The 26,286-nt window shown below is 37.7% G+C and overlaps 1 protein-coding gene across 1 annotated transcript in view; it reads left to right on the top strand.

Moving 5' to 3' along the window:
• JARID2 (jumonji and AT-rich interaction domain containing 2) overlaps nucleotides 1-26,286 on the top strand; it is a 225,499-nt gene that overhangs the window by 140,146 nt on the left and 59,067 nt on the right. Inside the window, exon 4 of the mRNA XM_087707415.1 lies at nucleotides 21,849-22,018. Within this exon, the coding sequence (XP_087563541.1) occupies nucleotides 21,849-22,018 (170 nt within the window). The remainder of the gene's footprint in view (nucleotides 1-21,848; nucleotides 22,019-26,286) is intronic.

The following is a 26,286-nucleotide window of genomic DNA, read 5'->3' on the forward strand; positions in this document are numbered from 1 at the left end:
TTAAATATTATTTCTGCGGTTAAAATAGATGCTTTAAAGTGATCGTTGTAATGGTGCTTAAGATTTGTGGATAGCAGTTAGCAATAGCAATAGCAGTTAGACTTATATACTGCTTCATAGGGCTTTCAGCCCTCTCTAAGCGGTTTACAGAGTCAGCATATTGCCCCCAACAACAATCCGGGTCCTCATTTTACCCACCTTGGAAGAATGGAAGGCTGAGTCAACCCTGAGCCGGTGAGATTAGAACCGCTGAACTGCAGATAACAGTCAGCTGAAGTGGCCTGCAGTACTGCACCCTAACCACTGCGCCACCTCGGCTTGGTGGATGATGTCAGGAACTGACAAACTGAATTTATTTTATTATTATAATCCCATTTCAACAGCCCGCCCCATGTGGGTAGGCAGGGCAGCCTGTGGCAGAACTTGTCAGCTAAATGCATGTATTTAGCAAAATGCAGCATCTAAAAAATAGAAAACTGTACAATAACAAAGAAGATTAACTCTGGGATTTAGAACTATAATGTATCTAAGCATGTTGGAATTATTGCCCATAACCAGTTCTTACCAACCATAATAGTTATGTCCACATTTTCCTTTGAGTGCAATTGAAAATTTAGCTGTGGTTATTTGGTGTTTTTTTTTTAATCTATACATGCATAACATGGAAAAATAACAATTACGTTTTTTTCTGGCTTGATTTTTATCTACAGTTTGGTAAAGTTTGCCCTCTAGTGGTTAAAATGTTCCTGTATCCCTTTAGCAAGAGTGATAGCATGCTGCCACTTGAAATATGCAATTAATTAAAGAGCATGCAATCTAGGCTGTCAGTGATTCCCACACTCCCATAACTAACATATGCAATGGGTTTAGTTTTCTAGTGCTGTAATGTCACGTGTTCTGTATATATCTAGCTATGTGAACTGGAACAAACTGTGCGCTTTGTACCAGCGAAGCAAAGGCCTATGTGTTCCTTATTGAGTAGTAAATCAGGTTTAGGCACTGATAGAATCTTGTTCTAATTAAATTGCTCCAAGCTTTTCCACAGAAGACCATTTCTTTGTTATTGTACCAGTAGCCAGGATCTTGATGAAAACAAGCTAGAAAAACTTCAACCCATGTCTGCTGGGGAATTTGACATTGAGATTCTACATTGTATATACATTACGTATTGATAACCAATACGTGAAAAAGAGTTGAACAGCATCATTTGGGATATTAATACTTGCCAAACACTTGAAAGTATCTGGAATCAGGCAATGCCTTTATTAGGTAAAGGTTCCCCTCGCACATATATGCTAGCCGTTCCTGACTCTAGGGGGTGGTGCTCATCTCTGCTTCAAAGCCGAAGAGCCAGCGCTGTCCAAAGACATCTCCGTGGTCATGTGGCTACATTACTAAATACCGAAGGTGCACGGAATGCTGTTACCTTCCCACCAAAGGTGGTTCCTATTTTTCTACTTGCATTTTTACTTGCTTTTGAACCGCTAGGTTGGCAGAAGCTGGGACAAGTAACAAGAGCTCACTCCATTACAGGGCACTAGGGATTCGAACTGCCGACCTTTCTGAAAACTCAGCGTCTTAACCACTGAGCCACCGCATCCCTTCCATACCTTTATCAAGAACAGCCAAAACACATCCAAGGGAGACACATTTATGCCTGTTTCAGAACATGTGATTTTGTACTCACCAAATAAATACAGATAGCTGTTCCTTGCCAGTTACTTAGAAGTCCTCACTTCATTTCCTAACAAACAATAAATACATTGAAAAGGGTTTTCTCTGTACCACGCAGCTCCATCTGAATTAGAGTACTGTATAACAAGGACAACTCTCCAAGTACCACTGGAAATTAGGGTCCATTGAAGGATGAAATAAAATCTGACATATTGGGTTGGCTGATTTAGGAATTCCATGCTACAAAGCAGAGTTATAAAGTACTGCGATCATTAAAGAGTCTTACGTTATGCAATAAGTTTCCTTATCTATTTATCGTATTGCAACCTAATCATGGTTACTTATAGTTTAATGGTTTAGCCTGGTTTTTCTTGCACAAGTTGGAGTATTTGGGGTCCTTCATTTTTTGTGGCTTAACATTCTCTGCTACTGAAGCATTTTTCTCTTTCAAAAAGCTCATTAAACTCTTTATTTAACTATATGAATAACCCTATTGGGATTAGTTACATAATAGAGTGATTGTCCTATCAAACTTTCAAATGTCATAGGCTTGTAACACTGTATGCATGATACTTAAAAATTTAGCCAAAGTCAAAGCTTATCTATAATTAAATAATAATTATGAGTCTTCTTTGGGGACCATTTGTCTTTACAGTTTAACACAACACACACACCCCCAGCACTTTGAGAACTACCATATGAATTATAATGGTTTAATCCTGTTCAAGTGCATATCTGCAATTGTTGCGGGGAATGCAGTGAGTCATTAACCGTGGATGTTTGAAATTGATTTGTTTACCATGTAAAAGTTACAGTTGGATTAATTATTTTTTTAATGAATGCATGGGATACTTTTGCCAGTTCAGCAGGCATTAATTCATAATAGGTTTATCAAAAGAAAAAGGAGTTTCAGTGAATAAATCAAGCCCATTGAAGCATTTTGCATTTGTTTTAGCTGCAGAACTTGGGAAAAATAGCAATAGCAATAGCAGTTAGACTTATATACCGCTTCATAGGGCTTTCAGCCCTCTCTAAGCGGTTTAGAGTCAGCATATCGCCCCCACAGTCTGGGTCCTCATTTCACCCACCTCAAAAGGATGGAAGGCTGAGTCAACCTTGAGCCGGTGAGATTTGAACCGCTAAACTGCAGATAGCAGTCAGCTGAAGTGGCCTGCAGTACTGCACTCTAACCACTGCGCCACCTTCTATCCCTATAGAAGCAATGCACTGTTAGAAGATGAAGTAAATAGGAAACTGTTAACGTTTTTGCATAATTTTGGAACATATTATTTAAAAGATGGAATCACCTGGAATGAAAAATTCCATGGTAGCTATGTTAGCTACAGAAATAATCACTATCTCTGTATTACAGTAATATGTTTATTAAAGGTGGGAGGTTTGTTACACTATTAAGAGAATCTAGAGTGTTCATCCTACTTACCATTGAGGTTTAGCACAAATGTTCATGCCCAACAGTAGGGCTAAAAGGCAGTTGCCAGTGCTATCTATATTACAGTTACTATAGTAATGCATTTTATGGCATTTTATGTATTTTTTTCAGTAATAATAATTATTACAGATTTATAATATTTTATTGTTGTGCTCTCTGGTTTAAAAACCATAATAAAGGCTTTTTTTTTTCAATTGCACAAATTAAAAAAAATTGTGCAAGCTTTCATCAGGTGAGATTTAAAGAATGTTCCAGCCAAGTGTCCACTAGTAATCTTGACAGTGGAGGGAATCGTTGCAGATTTTCAGGTTAAGTTGGATCAGTTGATGAAACGGATTCAGGATTTGCAACCAAAGTCAACTCCATTTTAGGAGCAGTACGAATCCTTTGATAAATGAAAAACTGACATGGAACCAAGCTAGGCAGGTCTACTGTTTTATGTTAAAGGCATCCAAACTTCTTCCAATGCAAGATTCTGTTGATGAATAGGCAGTTATATATATATATACAAACAAAAGTTAAACTTCTTGATTGGCCAACTCAGGGTTACAAAAAACATATGAAAGCTATATCTACATTTATCATATCAGTACTGTTAAATTAAATTTATGGTTTGTGAATTAAAAGTAAAAGATTTCGTTCAGGAGAGGCCTTGCAATCTTTAAACAACTTTCAAAGTTTTCCATTGACTATATTTGTTCTATCAGGGTGTGTTTTTAGTTTTAAATTGTTCCAGGCACATTTGAATTAAAATATTTAGCACAAATCTGTATATGATACCACTGCAGTTTATCTACAATGCAATAATGAAATGAAAGAAAAAAGTTGTACTTGCAAAACAATTCGAAGAGTGAAATTACGTTTATTTTCCATACGAGTCATATTATGCCTTTACCTTACTGGCTCCTGCCAAGTTAAATGAAGATTCAAATGATAAAATGATACTGTCATATAAAACTAGGATTCTCACTTACTCAAATAGGCAAATTAGAAAATGAAATGATGGTTTGTTTCACATTTCTTTCTCCGGTTTATTGCTTCCAAAACAAACCCTTGAGAGAATAATCTGTTTTTGGCCATGCCCACTTATGGGAGGAATTAGTAGGCATAGTTGTTCTTGTTTGGGGTCAGCCATGGCATGTGAACAAAAAAATAATAATACAAGGAATAGCTTCACCAAAAATATTAACTTGTTGGTTCTGTAGTTGTACTTTCAAATATCATTGTGCCTAAGGTCAGGGATAGGTATTAATTAAATCTAGGATTGTGTATAGTATAGTATGCATTAGGTTATGACTGCTAGAGATTTTATAAATGTCAAAAGAATATTACAAATAGAGAAGGAAACTTGTTTGCCTTTGGGTAAAATCTAGTATATATCACCCTTCACCAACCTGACCTTTCTTGATGTGTTGTGACTGCAAATCCGAATATTCCCAGCCAGTCTGGGGAAGGTTATATTCAATATTTCAGTGACCTTCTTAGCATGCCCCATAAATCCTTAAGTGAATAACTGTTTCACATGACATCAGTCCTTAATCCAGACCTGCACTGCTCCTGTCTCACCAAGCTGAACACAGCCCATTGGTTATGTATGGCAGCTCACCAGGGACATGATAACTCTCTTATCTTGGCTGCCTGCCCAGGATTGCAAAACAGGATGGGACATGTCCAGCACCTGGTAAGCTGCAGTGTTCATCACAACTTAATTGTGCATTTCTCATTTGATTTCATTGAATAACAGATTTTGGACGTTATCATATGAATAGGTTCTCAGTGTGTGTGCTGTTTCTTTTCTGAAATTCAGTCCCTTGTGCTCTGTCTTCAACGTACAGTAGAATTTATATATGTCCAGTCATACCATGCTGGAAAAATAAAATAGCATCGATGACACATCTGAACCAAAGCTTATTGGTGTCAAACATATAATGCTTAATATGACTCAGAGCCTGAATCAGTTAGACGCATCACCTAGTGTAACATTGGAAGAGATTTTTAAGGCAGCCTTAAAGTCAGGTACATTTCTGATTACAAATCATAATGCCAGTCAGATGAAATATTTTGGGTAGTACAAAAAATTGCACTTTTTTGAGGGATATTGATTTGACCTAATCAAAATAATCTTGATAAACTGTGTCAGTTTTGTAAGAGGAACATTTTTGCTGTCATCAAAAACTGGTAGATCTGTATATCAATGATACTTATAACTGTGTATTAAGTTTTTAATTAATATAAAACACACACACACACACACACACACACATATATATATATATGTTATATTTATGCTGATAAATAAATAAAGGGAGACTAGTATAGATCTATTTCAAGTTATTTAGCTCTCATCAGCTAGCCATACCCTTGCTGGGAATCGAACCTGTGCTCTATTGCCTCTTAGGCAGGTTCGATTCCCAGCAAGGGTATGGCTAGCTGATGAGAGCTAAATAGCTTGAAATAGATCTATACTAGTCTCCCTTTATTTATTTATCAGCATAAATATAACAAATGTAACAAAAAGGCAACAGTAAAAAATATTGGGTTTCTGTCTGGATGGTCTCTTGTGACGAGCTGAAGGACAGAGAATGGAAGTGTGACCTTCCTCCCATATTTGGGCATACCAGGGGTTGTGACTTTAAATACACACACACACACACACACACACACACACACACACACTCTAAGATCACACTATTTCCTGTGGCTTTTTAAAAAAAATATATGGCTTAAAATAGATAACTTATAATAAATAATAAAGTCATATTGATGTTTCTAGAAATCAAAAGAATTTGGGTTAATGTTTTCAATAGACTGTTTGCTTTTTAGTTTATATATCTATGTTAAGCACAGAAGATAGTTGTATTTAAGAGGCACAGTGGTACAATGGTTAAAATGCAGTACTACAGACTACTTCTGCTACCTGCCCGCTGCCTGCAATTTGGCAGATCAAATCTCACCATAGTCAAGGTTGACTCAGCCTTCATCTTTCCGAGGTGGGTAAAATGAGGACCCAGATTGTTGCGGGCCAATATGCTGACTCTATAAACCGCTTAGAGAAGGCTGTAAGGCATTGTGAAGTGGTATATAAGTCTAAGTGCTATTGCTATTTGGCAGGGAGAAAGTGAATTATTGCAAATTATACATAATAAAGCACTGAAGCTAATAGATCAATTTACATATCTTAGTAGAATGTCCTTAAAGTTGCTGAAACAGATGGGGAAATTTTAAGATGTGAAAATGGAATAAAAAAGGAATTACTTTGAAATGAGATGGGAATAAATAAATATTAATAAATAAATATTAATAAATAAAAGTAGTTTGTGGTTTGTCAAGAGAAATGAATGTTGGTCAAAATAAGCAAACATCTGATAAGAGTATGTTTCTGCCTATTTTGTTATAGAGATGTTTGGGTTAGGAGAACATAAAAATAACCTGAATGTACTGAGACAGAGATATTTAAATATGTAGCAAAAAAGAGATAGGTACAAAAATGAATGTTGAATGAATACCAAAATACAGATTGAATACCAAAGTATAAAAGAAGTAGGTTGAAGTGGTTTGATCATAGAGAGAGAATGAACAAAGATCAAAGAGTAAAGCAAATTTATGAAGGAAAACCAAATGGATCAAGAGGCAAGAAATTAAGAAAGTTTGAAATGAAATTGTTAAGTTTCTCAAAAGGATATGGTGATTAAATAGGAAACATAAAGAGATATATTGCAGTAAAGTACATTTGGTTACATTTCATTTTCTTGCTTTTTTCTCATGACATAATTCCTTTGCCTTCCTAATTCTCACACCTTTTGTACATTTTGCATAAAGGACTAGATTGATGAGTTTATATGTATCATAAAGAGATTTGGCTAAAAAAGGATTTACAGTATATATATTGTAATATGCAGGGAAGGCTTGATGTTGATTTATAAACAGTTAGGAAAACTCAGTTTTGGTTGAAACAAAGAACTCACAGTTTAAAGCTTACATCTTTTTTTTTCTAATTTTACTTTTTTGCGGTTAGGTTTGTATTGGATCGTTTTAAAATAGAAATAAGGGAACCACCTTTTGAAGGTTAGTAGGAAGAAAATGCCAAGCCAAAGCTTTAGCTCTATTGCATTATGTCCTAATTAAGGGCCATACATCATATTCACTTAAAAAACAAACAAACCGGAATATCTGTCCCTTAAAAGCAACTCCACAATTCAGTCAGCATTCACCTATTTTTCTAGGCATTAATGGAGAGTGCGGGAAGGACCTTCCCCCTTAGGATAATCCATAAGGCCCCGATAGTCATTAATTCAATTAATACCTTCCCCTCCCTCCCAGTAATTTATAGTCTTTCTAAAATCAGAGGCAAATCAAAACACAAAATTATTTTTTTCCATTTTTAACGAATATCATTCTGCTTGATGGTATTTTTAGCCAATGAATGAAGATGTCTTAGCAATTACTGATATACACTCTGTCGAACTTATTTTCTAAATCTTCTCTAGTGGAAAGTGATTGTTTCCTGTTGAAAAACAATTACTCTTAAGAAATGCAGGGTTCTGGTGTAGCTGTTGTGTGTAAATATTTTTTTTTTCTAAGCAGGAAATGAAGTAGGAGGAATCAAATGAAATCTTTATTATGGTCATAAACCAACATAAGGGTGAAGTACAAGCAACAATTTTAAAAGCTAAAAAATATAAAGTACACAAAGTCAAAACAATTTTAAAAACTTAGAAGATTACATATAAAATCTTTTTTAAAAAGAATCTATAGAAAGGGTTAAAAATTAAAAACCATATTAGTTGGGTTGCTACTAGTTTGGCCCGGATTGGCCGAACCGGTAGTAGTAGTGGCGAGAGGCTCCACCCACCCACCCAGACACTTCTACGCATGCGCAGAAGCATTGCGCATGTGCACAAGCACACAAGAACGTGTGTCTGGGCATGCGCAGAATGTTCTGCACATGCACAGAAGGTCCTTAATGACGTCTGGGTGGGTGGGTGGGTGGATGGGCGGAGCATCACACCGCTGCCACTACTGGTTCACCCAAACCGGTGCAAACTGGCAGCATACCACCTCTGGAGGGAGATAATGAAATGGCAGCACTAAACAAACTTGACTGAACTTGGGAAAGCTACAAAGGTCTGGACCAGTGGTGGGATTCAAATAATTTAACAACCGGTTCTCTGCCCTAATGACCAGCTGGGTAGGTGGGGCTCAGTGGTCATGTGACTGGGTTGGCGTGGCCAACTCAATGTCACTCACGTCGATGGGCGCTTCACCTTACCTGTGACAATGTACTAAGAGTTAACCGGAGAGGCAGTTTCTGTAAGCAGGGCAATAAAGATTAGGCTAGAAACAACACCAGACTGTTTCCTTCCTGCCTTCCTTACAGGATTAGCCCTGTAAAGTGGGAAAAAACAAAATGAGATTTCTTCCAACAACCGGTTCTTCGAATTGCTGGAAAAGTTAACAACCGGTTCTCCCCGAATAGGTGCGGACTGGCTGAATCCCACCACTGGTCTGGACCTGGTTGGTTTTGGATGAATAGCCACCAAATAAACCCTGAGTTGTTGACTAGGTTGCTAGTTGAAAAAGTGTCCCCGAATAGGCTGTGGCAAACCACCTTTGCACTGCTGCCAAAGAAATTGCATCAATATTCCCATACAGCCATTAATAGGTAAACTCAGTATAAGGGTGGAATTGCTGGAGGAACAAAATGGAAAATGAAGTTGGCTGTAACAACAATACTGTATATTGACTGGAGATTTTTTTGCTGTACAGACTGTTTTTTGCTTGTGTTGTTTGTTTGTTTGTTTATCTTACCTTCTCGGCATGGCGGCCACGTACTCAAAATTCATGGGTGAGGTGAAATTGCAAATTAATCAAATAAATAAATGCAGCACAGTCATACAGTCAAATATGTCTTGTAGCATGCCAAATTACAGCCACATTCTGCCTTGAATTTCCTGTCTCCTCAAGAAAAAAATATATTTTGAAATAGTGCTTATGGCTATTTCAAAGCATAAGCTAATAAGAATGCAAAATTACCATTGTTTGCACCAGTTGTAGACCATGAAACGTCGTAGGCGAATATCTCTATAAAGAATGCTGGATATAGTACACCAGAGGCCAGAAACAACACTGTAGATTTATTGCATTGTGACTGCATTGTATTCTAATTTGACCATAACTAATCTAATTTAAGTCTCTTTAGGGACTTGATTGTTTCTCTCTGTTTTACGAAGCAATAATTATTAAAGATGTTTTTTTTATTTATTGCAGAAGTAAAATGAAAGAAGCATAAGTAACATTTTACGGTGGAGTTTAGCGCTGTACCCCATTCCTTGATACTTTGAACTCTCAATTCCTCACCATTAGGTCTGCTGGCTAGGACTCATAGCAGTTAAAGTGCATCTGGATAACTAAATATTACATGACCCTATAATTTACATTTATACATTTTGATAAGTGGGTTTAGTGTTTTTTTGCCTAAACCTAGTCGTTATGCTTTGCAAAATAGTTTACAGTTTAGTATAAATGTGTGAACAGTCCTGATATTTTGATTAAAGAAGCTGAAAAATTTAAACCAGAGATAAAGAGTAAATAAATAAATAAAATGGTATTCAAGTAGACTTACTTTATTTAAATAAAAGGCTATTACTGCAGTTACAGTAATTTTCACCATTACTTCTTAAAATGGAAAGTCTTTTATGCCAGATTCCATAAAGTAGCATTTTTTTAAAATATCAGACTGCTATTATTAAAATGGCTGTTAAAGTCAGTCTAACATAGAACATACAATGGAAGGATTATTGAATTTGTTTTTCTGCAATTAGTTTAGCAGCTGCTTGAACTTTATTTATTTATGCATAGCCTGCCCTTATTATTTTTAGTTTTATGACTAGCCATGATTTTATATTGAAAGGAGAACATCCATATTGAAACTGAGTCATGAAAGGAGTATTAAACTTAGTAATATTTTAAATATATTTTATTCCAAGAGCATTTGACCTTTTATTAGAACTCTGTAAGTTCTAATTAAAGGGTTTTTTTCATCCTGAAAAAAGCTACATTTTTGCAAATTGTGGAATATTTTGGAGCATTAATCTATGTTTCAATAGCATTGATTGAGTTCTGCTTTGAAATTAGTGCAATAGTATAATAGAAACACAGTGTTTTTAATTCCAAGATTTCTTGCTTTGAATAAATGTGATTTGAACATGTAAAATACATTGTTATGTGTCAATAGATATACCAGTTATGTCTACTGTACTTTCAAAAGTATTATTATGGCCAATAGTTTAAAAATGGGAAATAACAGCATTTGGGAATTGAAACTTTATGGTGAAATATTGTAAGTCTGACGAGTCTCTTGAATCCCTTGTAAATATTATTTTCTCTATTAATTGCTTTGCCAATAATTTGCAGGATACTTATCATTAGTGACTAATAGTGTATATGGCTTTGGATCTGAATATATTTACTCCATTAATGTCAGCCTTTCCCACTCTTTCTTTTAATTGATTAAAAAAGCTGAGAGTTTATAATGTTAATGCACCTATTTGCAATGGTTGTAGCACATAGATCAATATATATATTGTTAATAGTATCCTTACTTTTGGCTAATAGCATCTTGCACTTCTTGGCTAAATTGCAGGAAACTTCCTGTTGCTTTTACTCGTTATCCACCTAGTACAAACTTCATTATTTTATTTTGCTCTAAATTTGTATTTTGTTACTGGCATTTTCCCATATCAAAATAGACACAATGACTAACAAATCCAGAGTAAATATCTTGAATTGTAAATAAAATGCATAAAAGAGTTATAAAACCCAAACTTTTTAAGCTGAGTGGGTGGTTAGGTAAGATAGGTAAATAAGTAAGTTTTCATATTTTTCAGAAATAGTTAAAATTTGGGTACAGAAGATGAGTAATTCATTCCCACAATAAAACTCCAGACTAAGCATAAATTACAGCTGTCATAACCACAACATTTTGACCTTTTGTTTGAACCTTGTCAACATCTTTTCATTTATGTCAGTGTTCATCAGTATAACCCTTGCAGCAGTGATGCTTTCACTGGTGGCTTTATATGATGTTTGTTGAAATGCTGCTATTGGTCTCATTCTACATTCTAACTGAGTATAAATTAAACATTCCTACTGCATAAATAAATTTGTATTGTTCTGTATTACAGACAGATTTAGAGCTTATGTATCAACGGGATTGGGGATAGATAGATTAGCCTAAAAGTAAATGACTGGTTTGAACTTCATAACTGAGCAAAGGTTAGAATTCTTACCCTACATTTGCCTGTGGTGAGAGTGTGATTGTCTCATTTTGCAACTAAGTGGATTTTTAAAAACCCATTAATTTATATTATAATATGTTTGTCAACTTTAGCTGCAATATGGAAATGTTTAGCCAAACTGTAGCAGATAAGAGTTGGACTGGGAAGATCTGGTGGTCTGTAGTGAGAGATTGTGCATCTGTTGCCATCTTGTAACATGAAATTCTACAATTCTATGACAATACTCTAAGGCGGAATGGGACAACTCGCCACCGCCAACTCACCACAGCCAATTTGCTATGGTCAACTCACCACAGCCAACTCACCATGGGACAACTCGACATGGCCAACCCTCACAGAACAACTCACTGCAGGGCAATTTAACAATTCAACAATTTGACATCCTTTCTTTAATGATTCTATTCTGCTACTTCTTCGATATTAGTGTAATTCTTGTCCTGTGGCGAATTGACCCGCGGTGAGTTGGCCATGGTAAGTTGTCATAGACCCCTCTAGGATATGGTTTAAGATACCTGCTAGGTTCACATATCAGTTTAAACCAGTGTTTCTCAACCTTGTCAACTTGAAGATGTCTGGACTTCTTCACACGAATGCTGGCTAGGGAATTCTGGGAGTTGAAGTCCAGACATCTTCAAGTTGACAAGGTTGAGAAACACTGGTTTAAACAATAGTGTGATTTGTTCAGTTTTGGCTTAACATGATGTGGGGAATGTAACCATTTGGATTTATTAAAAAACAATGTTTCAGGGATAAACTTTGTTTAGCAAATTTGTATCTTGTTTAGCAAATCATGGTTAAAACTAATTACAGTATTACAATATTACAATATGCAAATGTGAGCCCTGTGAAGCTACGCTAATGAAATAACTAGTATTGATGATAGAACTATTATTGGACAATAACTCTTATGTCATCTTTGGATTTGGGAGATGTTAAAAGACTACTGACAAATGAGCAATTTAAAAAAATCTTCACTAATATTATAGGATGGAGTAAATATAATGAGGAACGCAGACAAGATAGTTCCTGGTTACCAAATTAATTCTGAATCAAACCTGCCTCTCCACTGCCTAAAATAAATGCCATAATTTTTGCTTTGCATTTTCTTGAAAAACTCAAAAATGAGATTTCAGAAGCTAGGTGTGTTGTTTTATTTTAGAATAAAACTTTTTAATAATCATGTATTGATAGTTGAGGTGTTTACTTGTGTTTGAGTTTCTAGGTTATTTTATGCAAGTTCCTCAACTGTAAAACTAAAATACTTGATTTATATTTGAACATGGTTCATTTTGTTTGACCTTTGGTTAAACATTACTTTTTAAAAGTTAAGCTTCCTCTTTTATTGCTTTCCTGAAATTAATGGCCACAATGCATAAAAAGCAAAAAGGAGTGCTCCTATATTCCTTCCAAATCTATATATGGCAGAGTTGTAACATAGCAAGGTTGCAATTTATGCACGGATTATAAATACAATAGGCTCTAAACAAGCTATAGCAGAAAACATGTATCCTGGTCTGGATCATTCACTGTCTCGTCAAATGTAGAGCAATATCTCCATGTTTAATCATGGAGATATCTTCTTAATATATCTTCTATATTATTGGTTGTGTTTATTCCATACACAGCTCTGCGTTCTCTGGCTATGCATGGTTCCAAAGTTTTTTTAATTTCATAGACCAATGTTCTCCAAACTTGGTTACCGTCCAGGTTTTCAAACTTCTTTCAGAACTGTCAACAGTAGCCATGTTGGCTGAAGAAGTCTGGAAGCTGAAATCGATATGTGTAGAGATGATGATCAAGGTGTGGGAAACTGCCATTGTTCTAGGCCTCCAGTCTGTCAATGTACAGTATGTAACTGGAAGAGTGTGTGTATTTACTGTAAAGGTAACAATCCTATTTTCTGTAGGAGAAAAAGGCCAAGGGAATATAAGGAAACCTCCAATATACAGTATCATAGTTTTTTCTTCCCACTGTAGTTATATAAAAATCCATGTGGGATATTTATTGTTACATTGCAAGATACTGGCAATCCGTGACCCGTCAAAACCACGGAGGACAAAATCGCGCTCGACGAAAGCGCGCATTTGACATCATCACAGCGTGACGAAAAAAAATTAAAAATTGAAATAAAATTAAAATTAAAGCAAGCCAATTCACATAAAGGTAAGGGTTAGGGTTAGGGTTAGGGTTAGGTTAAGGGTTAGGGTTAGGTTTAGAGCGTTAGGGTTACGTTTAGCGTTAGGTTAAGGGTTAGGGTTAGGTTTAGCGTTAGGTTAAGGGTTACGTTTAGGGTTAGATTTAGGGTTAGGTTAAGGGTTAGGTTTAGGGTTAGGGTAAGGTTTAGGTTTGGGGGGGTTAGGGTAAGGTTTTCGCTTTATTTTTACATTTTTCGATCACAGCGCGATGTTTTCGTCGCGCTGTGATGACGTCAAATGCGCGCTTTCGTCGAGCGCGATTTTGTCCTCCGCGGTTTTGTGGTGGAACCACTGGCAATCCACATAAGCAATTCAAAACTGTTGTTTTTGTCAGTTAGTTTGGGGAGTTAAAAGTATAAGTCCACCTCCTCTCTCTATTGGTATAAATTCTATTTGAAGAGCAATGGTTGAAACAAGCTTTATTTCACCTTTGTATAGATTTGGGTAGGAGGATGAATTAAGAGCTATATTGGTGGATATACTGAAGCTTAATCAGAAATTCTTGTCCTTTTTTCTCTCCCCATTTTATGACTATTAAAGAAATACGGTAATGAGATTCAAATCTTATTTATATTAATCCCATAAACTAGGAAATGTAAATTCAGTGAGCTAATATGTTTATATTAATCGGCACTACTGAAAGAAGAGAATTGTAGAACAATCTAAATCAGTATTGCCAACTTTTCACATATTATTCTATTATATCATTTCTAACCAAGCTGGATGTTGAGAAACAAACATCGCTTACAGAATTTTTTTAAATTAAAATAATATTAAAATATAATCGTATTTTTCTTGTTACGTTATTTACAGATCATTAGTTTCAAGGTGAAATGAGTGAATGGGTCAGGTGCTTAATTAGATTATAAAATGGGTTTTATTAATACAAATGCCCATGAAATAATAATTTGACTTGTAATCATGAGTATGTACTATAATAACTAAGAATTAGCTAAATGATCTGTTCCAGATATATATTTTATGTTTCTAACAGTAAGTACTGTTTGCAGTGTACCTACTTAATAAAAAGTATATGGGGGAAACATTTATATAGTCTTGGATTCTTACCTTAGATAATAATGTTAAATTATCCTCTTAATCTTGATCTCAGAAACAACTCTCAGTGTAGCCCAAGAATTATGCATATTGGTTGGAATGTATAATATTCTACGAAAACATTGTAGGAAGTACAAAATAAGATAAATATATACATGATATTTGCAGTTTAGCTGCAAAGTAGAATTTTTTTAAGTAGTTTTAGGATCAAGTTAATGCAAACCGAATAGATAACTGTTATAAACATATACTAGTATTTAGTAATGTATTTATTTACATCTTTATTATTTTCATAAATAAACGAAGACAGCGAACATACCTCCTCCTTTCTCCCATTTTCCCCACAAATAACTGTGAGGTGAGTTGGACTGAGAGCGACTGTCTTAAAGTCACCCAGCCGGCTTTCATACCAAACGCAGGACAAGAACTCAAGTTTCCTGATTTCTAGCCTGATATCTTATTACTAGATCAAACTGACTATATTGTGTGCAAAGCATTGTGTGCTCTAAAACATAGTATAAACATTAAATCTCTTTGTTAATTTTGTTGTATGTGGTATATTTTCAGTTGTATATGTTAGTGTAAAGTGAGAGTGCTTTTTTACTGACTGATAAATTCAGAATTGTAATTCATATTCATAGCCAGTTATTCTATCTAGCCATGAATAATGCAGAGGGAATGCCCGCCCATTTTTATAATCCGCTTCATTGAGCTTAGTGGAATTTACTTCTATGTAGATATAACAAGCAGTATGTGTTAATTTTAGGTCTTGAACCTAGGTCTTTTATTAGCTCAGAGTATCCTTATTTTCGGTCTGTCCAGACTTTACCAATGATTGAGAAGAGACATGGCAGACTGATCTTTAATAAAAGATTAACCTTTCTTACATCCTTTCTTTTCAGGCTGCATTTTGCATTACTTAATGTTCTTCTGAATCAGGATATACGAAACATTTGTGCAAAGATTAATGTGAGGTCTCTTGGGAATAAACTCAAACTGGAACATAGTATATGTTTACATGCTAATCTAAATTATTGGGACATGAAGGAGTCTTCAAACATAATCTTGACTGATTTCAAAACCGATTAGCTCCTCAAGTCAAGATGAAACTGTTGTGGGCAGGCTCTTCAGATGTCTGACGAAAGGTCAGCGAAGGCTGATGCTGGGGCCCCCTGCTAATATGATTAAATGAAACAAAATACAATTAAGTCATTTTTGGTAACAGTTTGGGGGTTTAATGCCTTTGCAATCACACATATTTTTCACAATGTTACCCGTAGTAGTCTGGAAGGTTTTAGTTACCATATACTTAACATGCAGTTTAAGCCTCTCCCCTCCATCTCACCTTGCCAAGACTCTGCAGGCCTACTCCCTTCACACACATCACCCAGAGGTGGGTTCCTACCAGTTTGCACCTATTCAGTAGAACCGGTTCGTCAAATCTACCGAACCGGCTAGAAGAGGATCCACCAGTGGACCCGGAAAGCAGGCCACACCTACAGAAGAGGTTCCAAAAATTTTTGAAACCCACCACTGGCCAGGATCTTGTAACTTGACAGCTTTAAGACTTGCGTGCTTCAATGCCAGAGTTTCTGAATAGCTACTTGGACCGACCTAAGTACTAATTCATAATTTCATATCCGGTCACATGGGTGGCAAGCCACTCCCATCCGGTCACATGGGTGGCAAGCCACTCCCACAAAGGAGGCCACACCCACAGAGTAGGTTCCAACAATTTTTGAAACCCACCACTGACATCACCCATCACACCTTTACCTTTTGAAAACCTCTGGACCTCATGTTGGTGTTAAATATTCATTAGTTGGTTAATGAATTCTTTAATAAGAAGCTAGCAACAGCCCTGCTGCTCCCTGATTGGTTGGGACGGAGCAGAGGCTGTTGCTGGCCACATATCCTACTTGATTGGCCGGGGTACTGATGTCAGCGGTTGCTGCCCAGTCCCCGGCCACTGATTGGTTAACTAGTTATATAAATACCTTGGCGCGCGGTTGCCGCATTCGAATCGCTGTCACTTCATTCTTGTTGTAATAATAAACCTGTTCTCGTTGAACCCTGGCATCTGCGTCGTTCCTGCCTCGAACCACAAAAGTTGGGAAGGAGGGCAGGCATGCATCCCTGAGCTGCACCGTGGCCTCGTTTTCAGCATGTCCACAATTCCTTAACACAGACTGCACGGTGCCGTGCAGGCTGCATTAAGGCAGCAAAATGGAGCGGTGAACCAGGAAGGGCATGGATCTATTTCTCTGTTTTTATTGCCACAAAATAAGTTTTTTTTAAAAAAAAGTTGGCTCCATTGTCAGTCTCAATATAACATCCAGCAGCATGGACAGGGATGTTGCTATGAGTCAGGAACACTGATACAGGAACAGCAGTAGCCCCACTAATCTTTAAGGCCCAGTCTCCTACATAATACCCAGCTATGTACAAGGAAGCATCCTAACATCCACAGTCCCCTGAATAACTATAATCCCTTCTCTAGCCCAGTGGTCTCCAACCTTGGCAACTTTAAGACCTGTGGACTTCAACTCCCAGAGTTCCTCAGCCAGCTGGCTGAGGAACTCTGGGAGTTGAAGTCCACAGGTCTTAAAGTTGCCAAGGTTGGAGACCACTGCTCTAGCCCATTGCTGAAGTATGGGTAATGCTACAATTGGGACCTGAATGGGCACATTTTGAAGAGGGGCACATACACACTCATGTGCCCAGCCAAGCTTGAGTAATGCATACCAAGTACCAAATACTTTTATAATAACAGTTGTGGTGAGTCTTCTTAGAGACCAATCTGGTATTGAGTAATAACACCTGGAAACACCTGGGCCTCCTAAAGTTTAACATCTTGGTATTCGGGAAGATGCAAGGGGTGATATGAATGCACCAGAAATATATTCATTAATATACTCATAAGCATGCTACGCCGTGACTCCCAGCTTATTTCCCCAGCCCATCACTATTGCAATGTTCCTGCCTCTACTCCCTATAGCACTGTGTTTGCCATCTCTTCTCCAGGACCAGGGGTGGGTTTCTCGCCCCATTCCAACCGGTTCGGTTGGAACGGGGCCAGCGGCGTCCACGTGCGCGGTGCACGCATGCGTACTACCGTCTGTGCGATGCTCCAGCTGCTCCTGGAGGATCGCGCAGGCTCTGTATGCGTCCTGCGCATGCGTGGAAGTGCAGAACTCGTCAAAACCGGGTAAGGAGCGCGGGCGGGTGGGTGGGCCCTTCGCCGTTCCCGGAAGTTACTTACTTCCGGGTTCGCCGACCAACCGGTTCGCAGGGACCGCCGCGAACCGGTGGAAACCCACCCCTGTCCAGGAGCCAGGGTTGAGTATCTATATATTCAACCCTCTTCTAGTAGGCTGAATCTGATCAGCATTCTAAACCCAAAACCACCTGGCTCCTCTCCCAGTCTCATCCATACCACTCTCCAGTTCTCTTTCTTCACTAGGAAAGGCAGGCAATCATATTACTACTCCACTGTTATTATTTGTATTGCTGCAATCACTTTAATCTCCTCTCACTTCCAGTAAACAGCCCCAGCTCTGCTGACATTCCCAACCATTCAGCTCAATCAAAATACCATCCAGAAGCAGCATTATACCGGTGAGCTTCTGCCGTTCCAAAAATCAATGTGAAACCTGGAAAAAAAAAATCCATGCTTGCCTTCCCAGGAAACTTCTACACTCCGTTATAAAACCTTCCAAACTGTAGCATAGTTAAATTTACATGCACGGTCCTAGTAAACGTGATGGAAAATTAAATACAGACAGTATATATGCTGCATTTGATTCTCTGACTGATTTCTGGATTGGAACAAAACTATACTCGGTTCTAATACCAAGCTCTTGGATTTGACTGCGTGGAACCACAGCAACTGAAATAAGCTCATTTGCCTTTCCTGAACTTTCTCATTTCCGCACTGTGGTGAGATTTATAACTGCCTTAAAAAGGTCTATTCTAACTATGGCCTCCTTTGCTTGTAACTACTGGCTCAAGACAGGGTGGTTCTGAAAAAGGATGCACACACACACACACACACACAAACACACACACGTATTTGTATCACCTTAATTAAAACTCCAATTTATGTTTAGTATGCTTGAAATCTCGCAATTGTACTGTATTTCCTTTTTTGAATTTTGAGACTGAACTGTTCACTGCAAATACTAATAATGAAGCTAAGGCTTAAATATTTTGGAAACATGGTGTGAAGACAAGAGACAACTTGAGAGACCGCCTGCTGCCAATTACCTCCCACAGACCCATTAGATCTCACAGGGTTGGCCTCCTCCGGGTGCCATCTACCAGCCAATGCCACCTGGCTGTTACCCGGGGGAGGGCCTTCTCTGTGGCAGCTCCGGCCCTCTGGAATGAACTCCCCGCAGGGATTCGGACCCTCACCTCTCTCCAGGCCTTCCGAAAAGCCGTCAAAACCTGGCTTTGCCGGCAGGCCTGGGGGTGATGAGTTCCCTCCCCTCTCGACATGTATGGTTGTGCGACTGTTGTCTACTTTTATTATTTGTATTTTGTCTTTCATGTTCCCCTTTTTTCCCCTCTTGAATTGTTCGCCGCCCTGAGTCCTCCCGGAGAAGGGCGGCATACAAATAATACAATACAGTACAATACAATACAATACAATACAATACAATGGGGGGGGGGGATGATTATTTTAAAAGTAATGGAAGGCAAGAAAACAGATGAAAATAAACAATAAAATAAATAAATAAAATGACATAAGCAAGAGTTTATAGGAACTTACAGAAACAGATACTGACAGACAATCCTAGCGAAATTGCTAGAGGAACACTTGAAAAGTAACCAAATGAACATGTAATATTAGGGGAAATATTGTTAGTTTTAAGAACTAGTTTGTAAAGACAATTGGGTAGAAATCAGCAGGTCATGTATTTTAGTCTTGCCATAAGGCATGAAGCCAGCTGGGTGATTTTGGGGTCAGTGTCTCTTAGTCATAGAAAAAAGGCAAGAGAAAATTACTGCTGAAAAGAAAAAGGAAAGGAATTAAAATAGATTCAAGGGTACAAAAAAAAAGGCAATTCTAATTCTGTTGATGCAGTTTATAACTGTTGTGCAGACATGTTTTTCATGAACAAGCATCAGCCAAGGTTCTTCAAAAGGCACTTCTAGATACAGCAGCATCTTGCCTTTTTAATGCTGAGCCTGGTACACCCCAAAATTACAGAAATGGTCTTTTGGAGGGATTATGGAGAGGCTTTTTTTTGTTTTTTATATCTCCTCCTACATCATGAGAATCCTAAGGACATTTTCAAGAAGCACAGTACACGAAGTATTAAAAGATATTGCTTTTAATAATATTGCATTGTCTGTTGTGGGAAAGCAAAAAAAATATATCTATGCATAAGCAGATGATTATTCTCATTAACAGTTCATTAAGAGATCATCTTGGGGCATTGTATACATCTGACAACATCTTGGAGCGAAATCACGAGCACATTCATTATCAGCTGCTGAAATGATAGGAACTTGGCTTCAATTTCATCCAACGTTCAACTCTTACAAAACCACCGACGTTAGCTGTTTTGGGATTGTAAGGTGTTCTGTCAGTGGACAGCCAAATAGAGTTTGTTGTATATGACACGTAATTGGATTGAGTTAGGAAATCTGGGGGGGGGGGGAATCTAATTTGAAGGGAGGTCTGTTACAGGGCAGAGGTGGCACAGAGGACATCACCAGATTATTTTAAGTTTGTGCTGTGGTCTTATTTATATTCAGGATCTATCCAATAGATAGATATCTCTTCCTGAGAATTGTCTAGATTCACATCATCGAAGGAGTTCTGTGTCTGTGATTTTAAAAAAATCACAACTGGTCTTTAAAAAAATGTAGTTCTGTTGCTTGTGTGACATAATTGATGCTACTACTTTGACAATGTGTAAAGAATGAGGCAGTAGATGGGGTCTAATACTACAGTTCCAAGAAATCAACATTTAATACAAATTATGTAACATATCTCCTGAAAGTATTCACTTTGGGGATTTCAAATGAAAATGCTGGAATATGGTCATATAGAATGTAGCCTTCCATCTCTAACAATTTACGGTGCCTAATTAATAGAGTGCAATTTCCCCACATATACATACCCTGTTTGTGTATATTTGAAAGGGACAAGAACGTAGAGGTGCACTTTTTGAAAAATGATATGCCACACGTGTATTTTGTATTTGGCTATGATTTTTAAAAAAATCTTAAGAAAATAAATATGAACTCTAGAAGGCGTCTGAATTACAATTCGATAGCAAAATCATATAGATTTAAAATGCCAGCAAGCATTGTGCTGTGGCAAAATAAAAATAAAAATCTATATATCATCACCTGTTATGTTAAGATGTTTAAATTTAGTAGCTAGAGCAACGGGGTTGTACAGTGAGCCAGAACGCACAATTGTGTTTGATTGGTTGGAGAATGCTAGCTCCTGCGTGAGGTAATCTGCGCTGTGATTGGTTGCTGTGAGTGGGGAAGGGGAGTTTCCCTTTCCCCCCCGCCTTTTTCTTCTCTGTGCCCTGTGTGCTCGATAATTTACCTCATAATGCTCCTGTTTGCCTGACTATCTTGTTTGCTGTATGCTATATAGATTAAGATATATTTCTTTATATAAAACTACAAGTTTGTGTCAGTGTCCGACTTCATTTGGACACCTGCTGTGCAATTCCCTGACATATTATTATCCCCATAATTTAAAATTTACATTTGAATGTTGTTGACGAATAAAAATACTTTGTCCTTCTGCTTCATGGCTGTCATTCTTCACTCTGGCTTCCAGATCTTCCAAAAAGCATATTTGTTGTACATATTTGTTTTCTTTAAGCTCTTTATTGGATGTTTGTTTCTTAAAGCAGGTTTCTGGATTTATTTTTTTTAAGATGGTTACAGTAGTTATTTTTGGTTTATTGATTAAATGTACATTCCGCCATACTCTCAATGACTCTAAGTGGTTTACATTATACATTACAACAACTCAAACATCCTCAGTACATTTGAAACAAATATTGACTTCATAAAAACCCTAGTAAAGGCAGAAAATTATATTGACACTGTTTTTAAGATATTTCAACTAGAATTCTACATCTTTTGCTTTAGTCCCTGCTTTCTAACTGCATTTGTGTTTCCTCTGTTTTTCCATAGGCCAAGGCTGCAAGCACAACGAAAGTTTGCTCAGTCTCAGCCCAACAGTCCCAGCACAACTCCAATAAAGATAGTTGAGCCATTATTACCCCCTCCAGCAACACAGATCTCTGACCTCTCCAAAAGGAAGCCTAAGACGGAAGATTTCCTTACGTTTCTCTGCCTTCGAGGTAAGATGTCTTTCTCCATCTTTGCCACCTAAATCAAGAGACAGATTCAGACTGTAAAGATTTCGAAATGTTATGAATTCATTAACATATATAATCTACTTGATGGTTTCAATGTTTATTTATTTAATTATTAGGATTATATTCTGCCTTTCCTAGGAGCTCAAAGCCCTATACAAAGCACTTCGTCCCCCAGTTTTCTCCTACTATTCAACTATGTTGGGTGGTATCCTGAAAAGGATATAACTCTATACAAGACTGGACTCAAATAAAGCAGAATCACAGGTTATTAGATTAAATGCACCTTTCACACCCATAGAGGCTGCATTTTTCTACGTGTTCATTTTCCCCCCTATGTTCAGGCAAATGTCTGAAATGAGGCTCTTGGACACAGTGTAAATTATGGTTAATTTGAAACCTGTCAGACCAGCAGCAACTATCCCATTCATAAATAAATCTCTTGTGCATGTTTCTGTGTTAGTTTATTTCTGCTGACAGTTCTATAAATGGCTTGTAGGCTTCAAATAGTATATTATTCTGAATTCTCACTATTTAAGCATTAGGCCAGGATTTGTTCTGTAAAGAGGACATAGCTGTTCAGATCCTTCTTCCCAAATAAGTATATCTATCATTATTTAAGTAGTTAAGTACAAACATGTCACTTTATTAATTGGAAATATTATCTGTACTGAAACAAAAAGTGCTTTATGGATTAAAGAAATGGATACAATCATGTATATACTTTGAACACATGTTCTAACTTTGGTTTGTTAAATTGTTCTTTAATTTATCTTTATATGGACTGTATTTATTTATTTCAGTATAATGTAGAAAACAAGTTTTATTTGGAGAACAGAACCTTTGCCCTATATTTCATTAAATTGAAGAAGCTTTGACATTTGCAGTTTGTTCAGAACATCATCCCTTTGTCACAAACAAATTGATTTAGAAAAGAAGAGATGGGGAGAGGAAATATTCCATAGAAAGAAATAGGAAGAAAGGTGTTTGCAGGACATAGAGAACTGCAAGAAAATCTCATCCTTCCACCTCCACCCACATTATGTTTCCACCCAATGAGTTTTCTGGAAATAACTGTAGGAAACTCCCCCAAACGTCCGTCCAACCTTTTCAATTTCTTTCACTTATGGTACAATTACTATGTATATGTCATACATGCAGTTATTTTTCTTAGAGGGGAAAAAAAATACCGGTTGTGAGAGATTTAGAGTTTAGGCAGGCAGTTCTCTGTTAGTTTGCCCATTTTAAATCCTTCCTCTCCTCCCTGGCATTTTTCTTCCTATTGTGTTCCAAATCCATGTGTTTAAGGTAATCATATGTTTAGAATGCTTTGTGGGAAAACAATGGGTGGCGAAAAGGATGATGCTAGGTTTTGTTTAGTCTGCCTCTTTTTTTGCTTTGCTTCAGTGTTCTAAAGTCAGGTGGGTTCCAGAGGTTCCAAGAATATGAGCTGGTTTCAGCCTTAGCAACAGCAGATGTGCTTCCCAGGAATATTTAAGGGTGGAAGGGTCAAAAAAGTCAAGATACCAATTGTCATCATGGGATCAAAGCCCTAATTATTTTTACATGCATTGTGGCTTTGATATCATTGGCGTGGCCACCATCTTCCCCCCCCCCGCCCCCCACAGATGACCCTCTGCTTAGGTGTCTGAAGGGGAAGGGCAAGAGTCAAATGACAAAAACAAGTATGTGCTGCAGAGACAGCAGCTTTACCCCAATTTGCCATGACATCATACTCTAGTACAAAAGGAACAAATCTTATGTCAAGAGAATGCAACATGTTGCATCATTTTGGTGAAATGGTTGGATTTTGCGTATGCCTCTCCTCAATTTACAGGAAATTCTAACTGTAGTAGTTCCCGAGCATTTGGGGCAGGGGTGGGTTTCAACCGGTTCGCGGCGGTCCCTGCGAACCAGTTGGTTGCCAAACCCGGAAGTAAGTAACTTCCGGGAACGGCGAAGGGTGCACCCGCCTGCCCGCCCGCGGTCCTTACCCGGTTTTGACGAGTTCTGCGCTTCCACGCATGCGCAGGATGCATACAGCACCTGCGCAATCGTCCAGGAGCAGCTGGAGCGTCGCGCAGACGCTAGTACACATGCATGCACCGCGCGTGCACGAGGACGCCGCCGGCCCCGTTCTAACCGAACAGGTTGGAACGGGGCGAGAAACCCACCCCTGATTTGGGGGTAGTGTCCCAGCAGAATGAGGAAGCTTAATCTGTTTCTCTAAAGAAAAGCAAATATCTACGGTAATTTATTTCAGTCATGACCCGCTTAGCCTGCACACTCTGCAATAATGTAAGTAGTTGAGGATAGATATGGTTTACTACTGATTATTTACAATAAGGAAGCTGAAGTCTTCATTCACTATGCTAAAATACAATAAAATTCAGTTTTCAAATGCAGGTAGTCCTTAGCTTAATACAACAATTTGTTTAGTGACCGGTCAAAGTTAAAATGGCACTGAAAAAAGTGATTTAAGATTGTTTTCCACACTTACAACTGTTGCAGCATCCTTAGGATCATGTGACCAAAATTCAGAAACTTGGCCACTGACAGGTATTTATTGATTGTTGCATTGTCCCAGGTCATGTGATCACACTTTGCAACCTTCTGACAAGCAAAGTCAACGGGGAAGCCAGATTCATTGACAAATGTGTTACTAACAACTGCAGTAATTCATTTGACAACTGTGGCAAGAAAGGCTGTAAAATTGGGCAAAACACACTGATCAACTATCTCATTTAACAACAGAAATATCGGGCTCAACTGTGGTCATAAGTTGAGGAGTACCTGTATTAACTCAAAGGGAAAGGGAAACCCCCCCTCCCCATGATATGTCAGTGATGCTAAAAAGGATGTCTGAAAAAAAGTTGTCCATTTCAGAGGTGGGTTCCTGCCAGTTCGCACCAGTTCGGTAGAACCGGTTCGTCAAATCTACCGAACCGGTTAGAAGAGGTTCCACCAGTGGACCCGGAAAGCAGGCTACACCTACAGAAGAGGTTCCAAAAATTTTTTGAAACCCACCACTCACACACACACACACACAGACTCACACAGAGAGAGAAAAAGAAAGAAAGGAAGAAAGAAATAAAAAAAGAAAAAAGAAAGAAAAAGTGAGAGAGAGATGAAAGAAAAAAAAGGAAAAAGGGACAGAGACAAAAGGAAGGAGAGAGAGAGAAAACACATGGCCGGCAAGCCACTCCCACCAGGTTACATGGCCGGCAAGCCACTCCCACAAAGGAGGCCACACCCACAGAGTAGGTTCAAAAAAATTTTGAAACCCACCACTGGTCCATTTGTTCATTTTCCATAAACTAAATACAGAAGTGCAAGTAATTTTCCATGCTTCAGAGAAGCTACTCAAATATATATGCATTACCTTCAATCTGACATGTTAATTAACATTATAGAAGATTCCCAGAAGTTTTGGAATGTTTTACATTGGTGAGAAATATGGTCAATGAAGAATTCACTCTGTTTATTTTTGTTCCAATGCCAGCAGCACTTTGCATCCAATTACAAAAATAGCATCCTGTCTCTTTCTAACAGAAAGACACTGCTGTAATTTTATGTAACTTTAATGCATTTTCTGAAAAACAAGCTTTTTAACATGAATTTAGTTAATAATTAACATAGGAAATACTTTGTTACTGAAAAGTATTAGGTATTTATTTTACCATGTTATTCTTTTGTGTGTTTTTGCTACTGTACTTAATTGAGTAAATTCATACCAGGTTTAGTTTCAATAGCAGAACTGAGCCTAAATAAACATACATTTTGCAGGTTCAGCTTTTCTTGCACATGTAGTATAATAGGAATTAAGAAAATATAAATGTATTTAAGGGCAGTTCTCACTATTTTGCAAGGATTATAGATGAATAAGAATGAGTGTGATTCTGCCCCCAGCCAGGATTTCGTTCCTAACTGGCTCAAGATTGACTCAGTATTCCATCCTTCTGAGATTGGTAAAATGAGTAGCCAAATTGTGGAGGGCAATATGCTGACATTGTAAACCAGTCAGAGACTGGAGCGGTATATAAATCTAAGTGCTAGTACTGTTTCATTCCTGAACTGTCTCTGTATTGCTGTTTGGCATAGTGTTTAGATTTTCAGTTCTTTGACCCTAATTCCCTTCTTCGGTTTAGTCTCTGATTTTAACAGAATAACTAGAGTTGGAAGGGATTTTGGAGGTTTTCTAGTCTAACACGCTGTTCAAGCAGGAAACCCTATACCATTTCAGACAAATGGTT

This window comes from Thamnophis sirtalis, unplaced genomic scaffold (genome assembly GCF_051295495.1).
Source record: "Thamnophis sirtalis isolate CommonGarterSnake01/CBP01778 unplaced genomic scaffold, rThaSir2_p1.2 scaffold_2, whole genome shotgun sequence".
NCBI classification, from domain to species: Eukaryota; Metazoa; Chordata; class Lepidosauria; order Squamata; family Natricidae; genus Thamnophis; species Thamnophis sirtalis.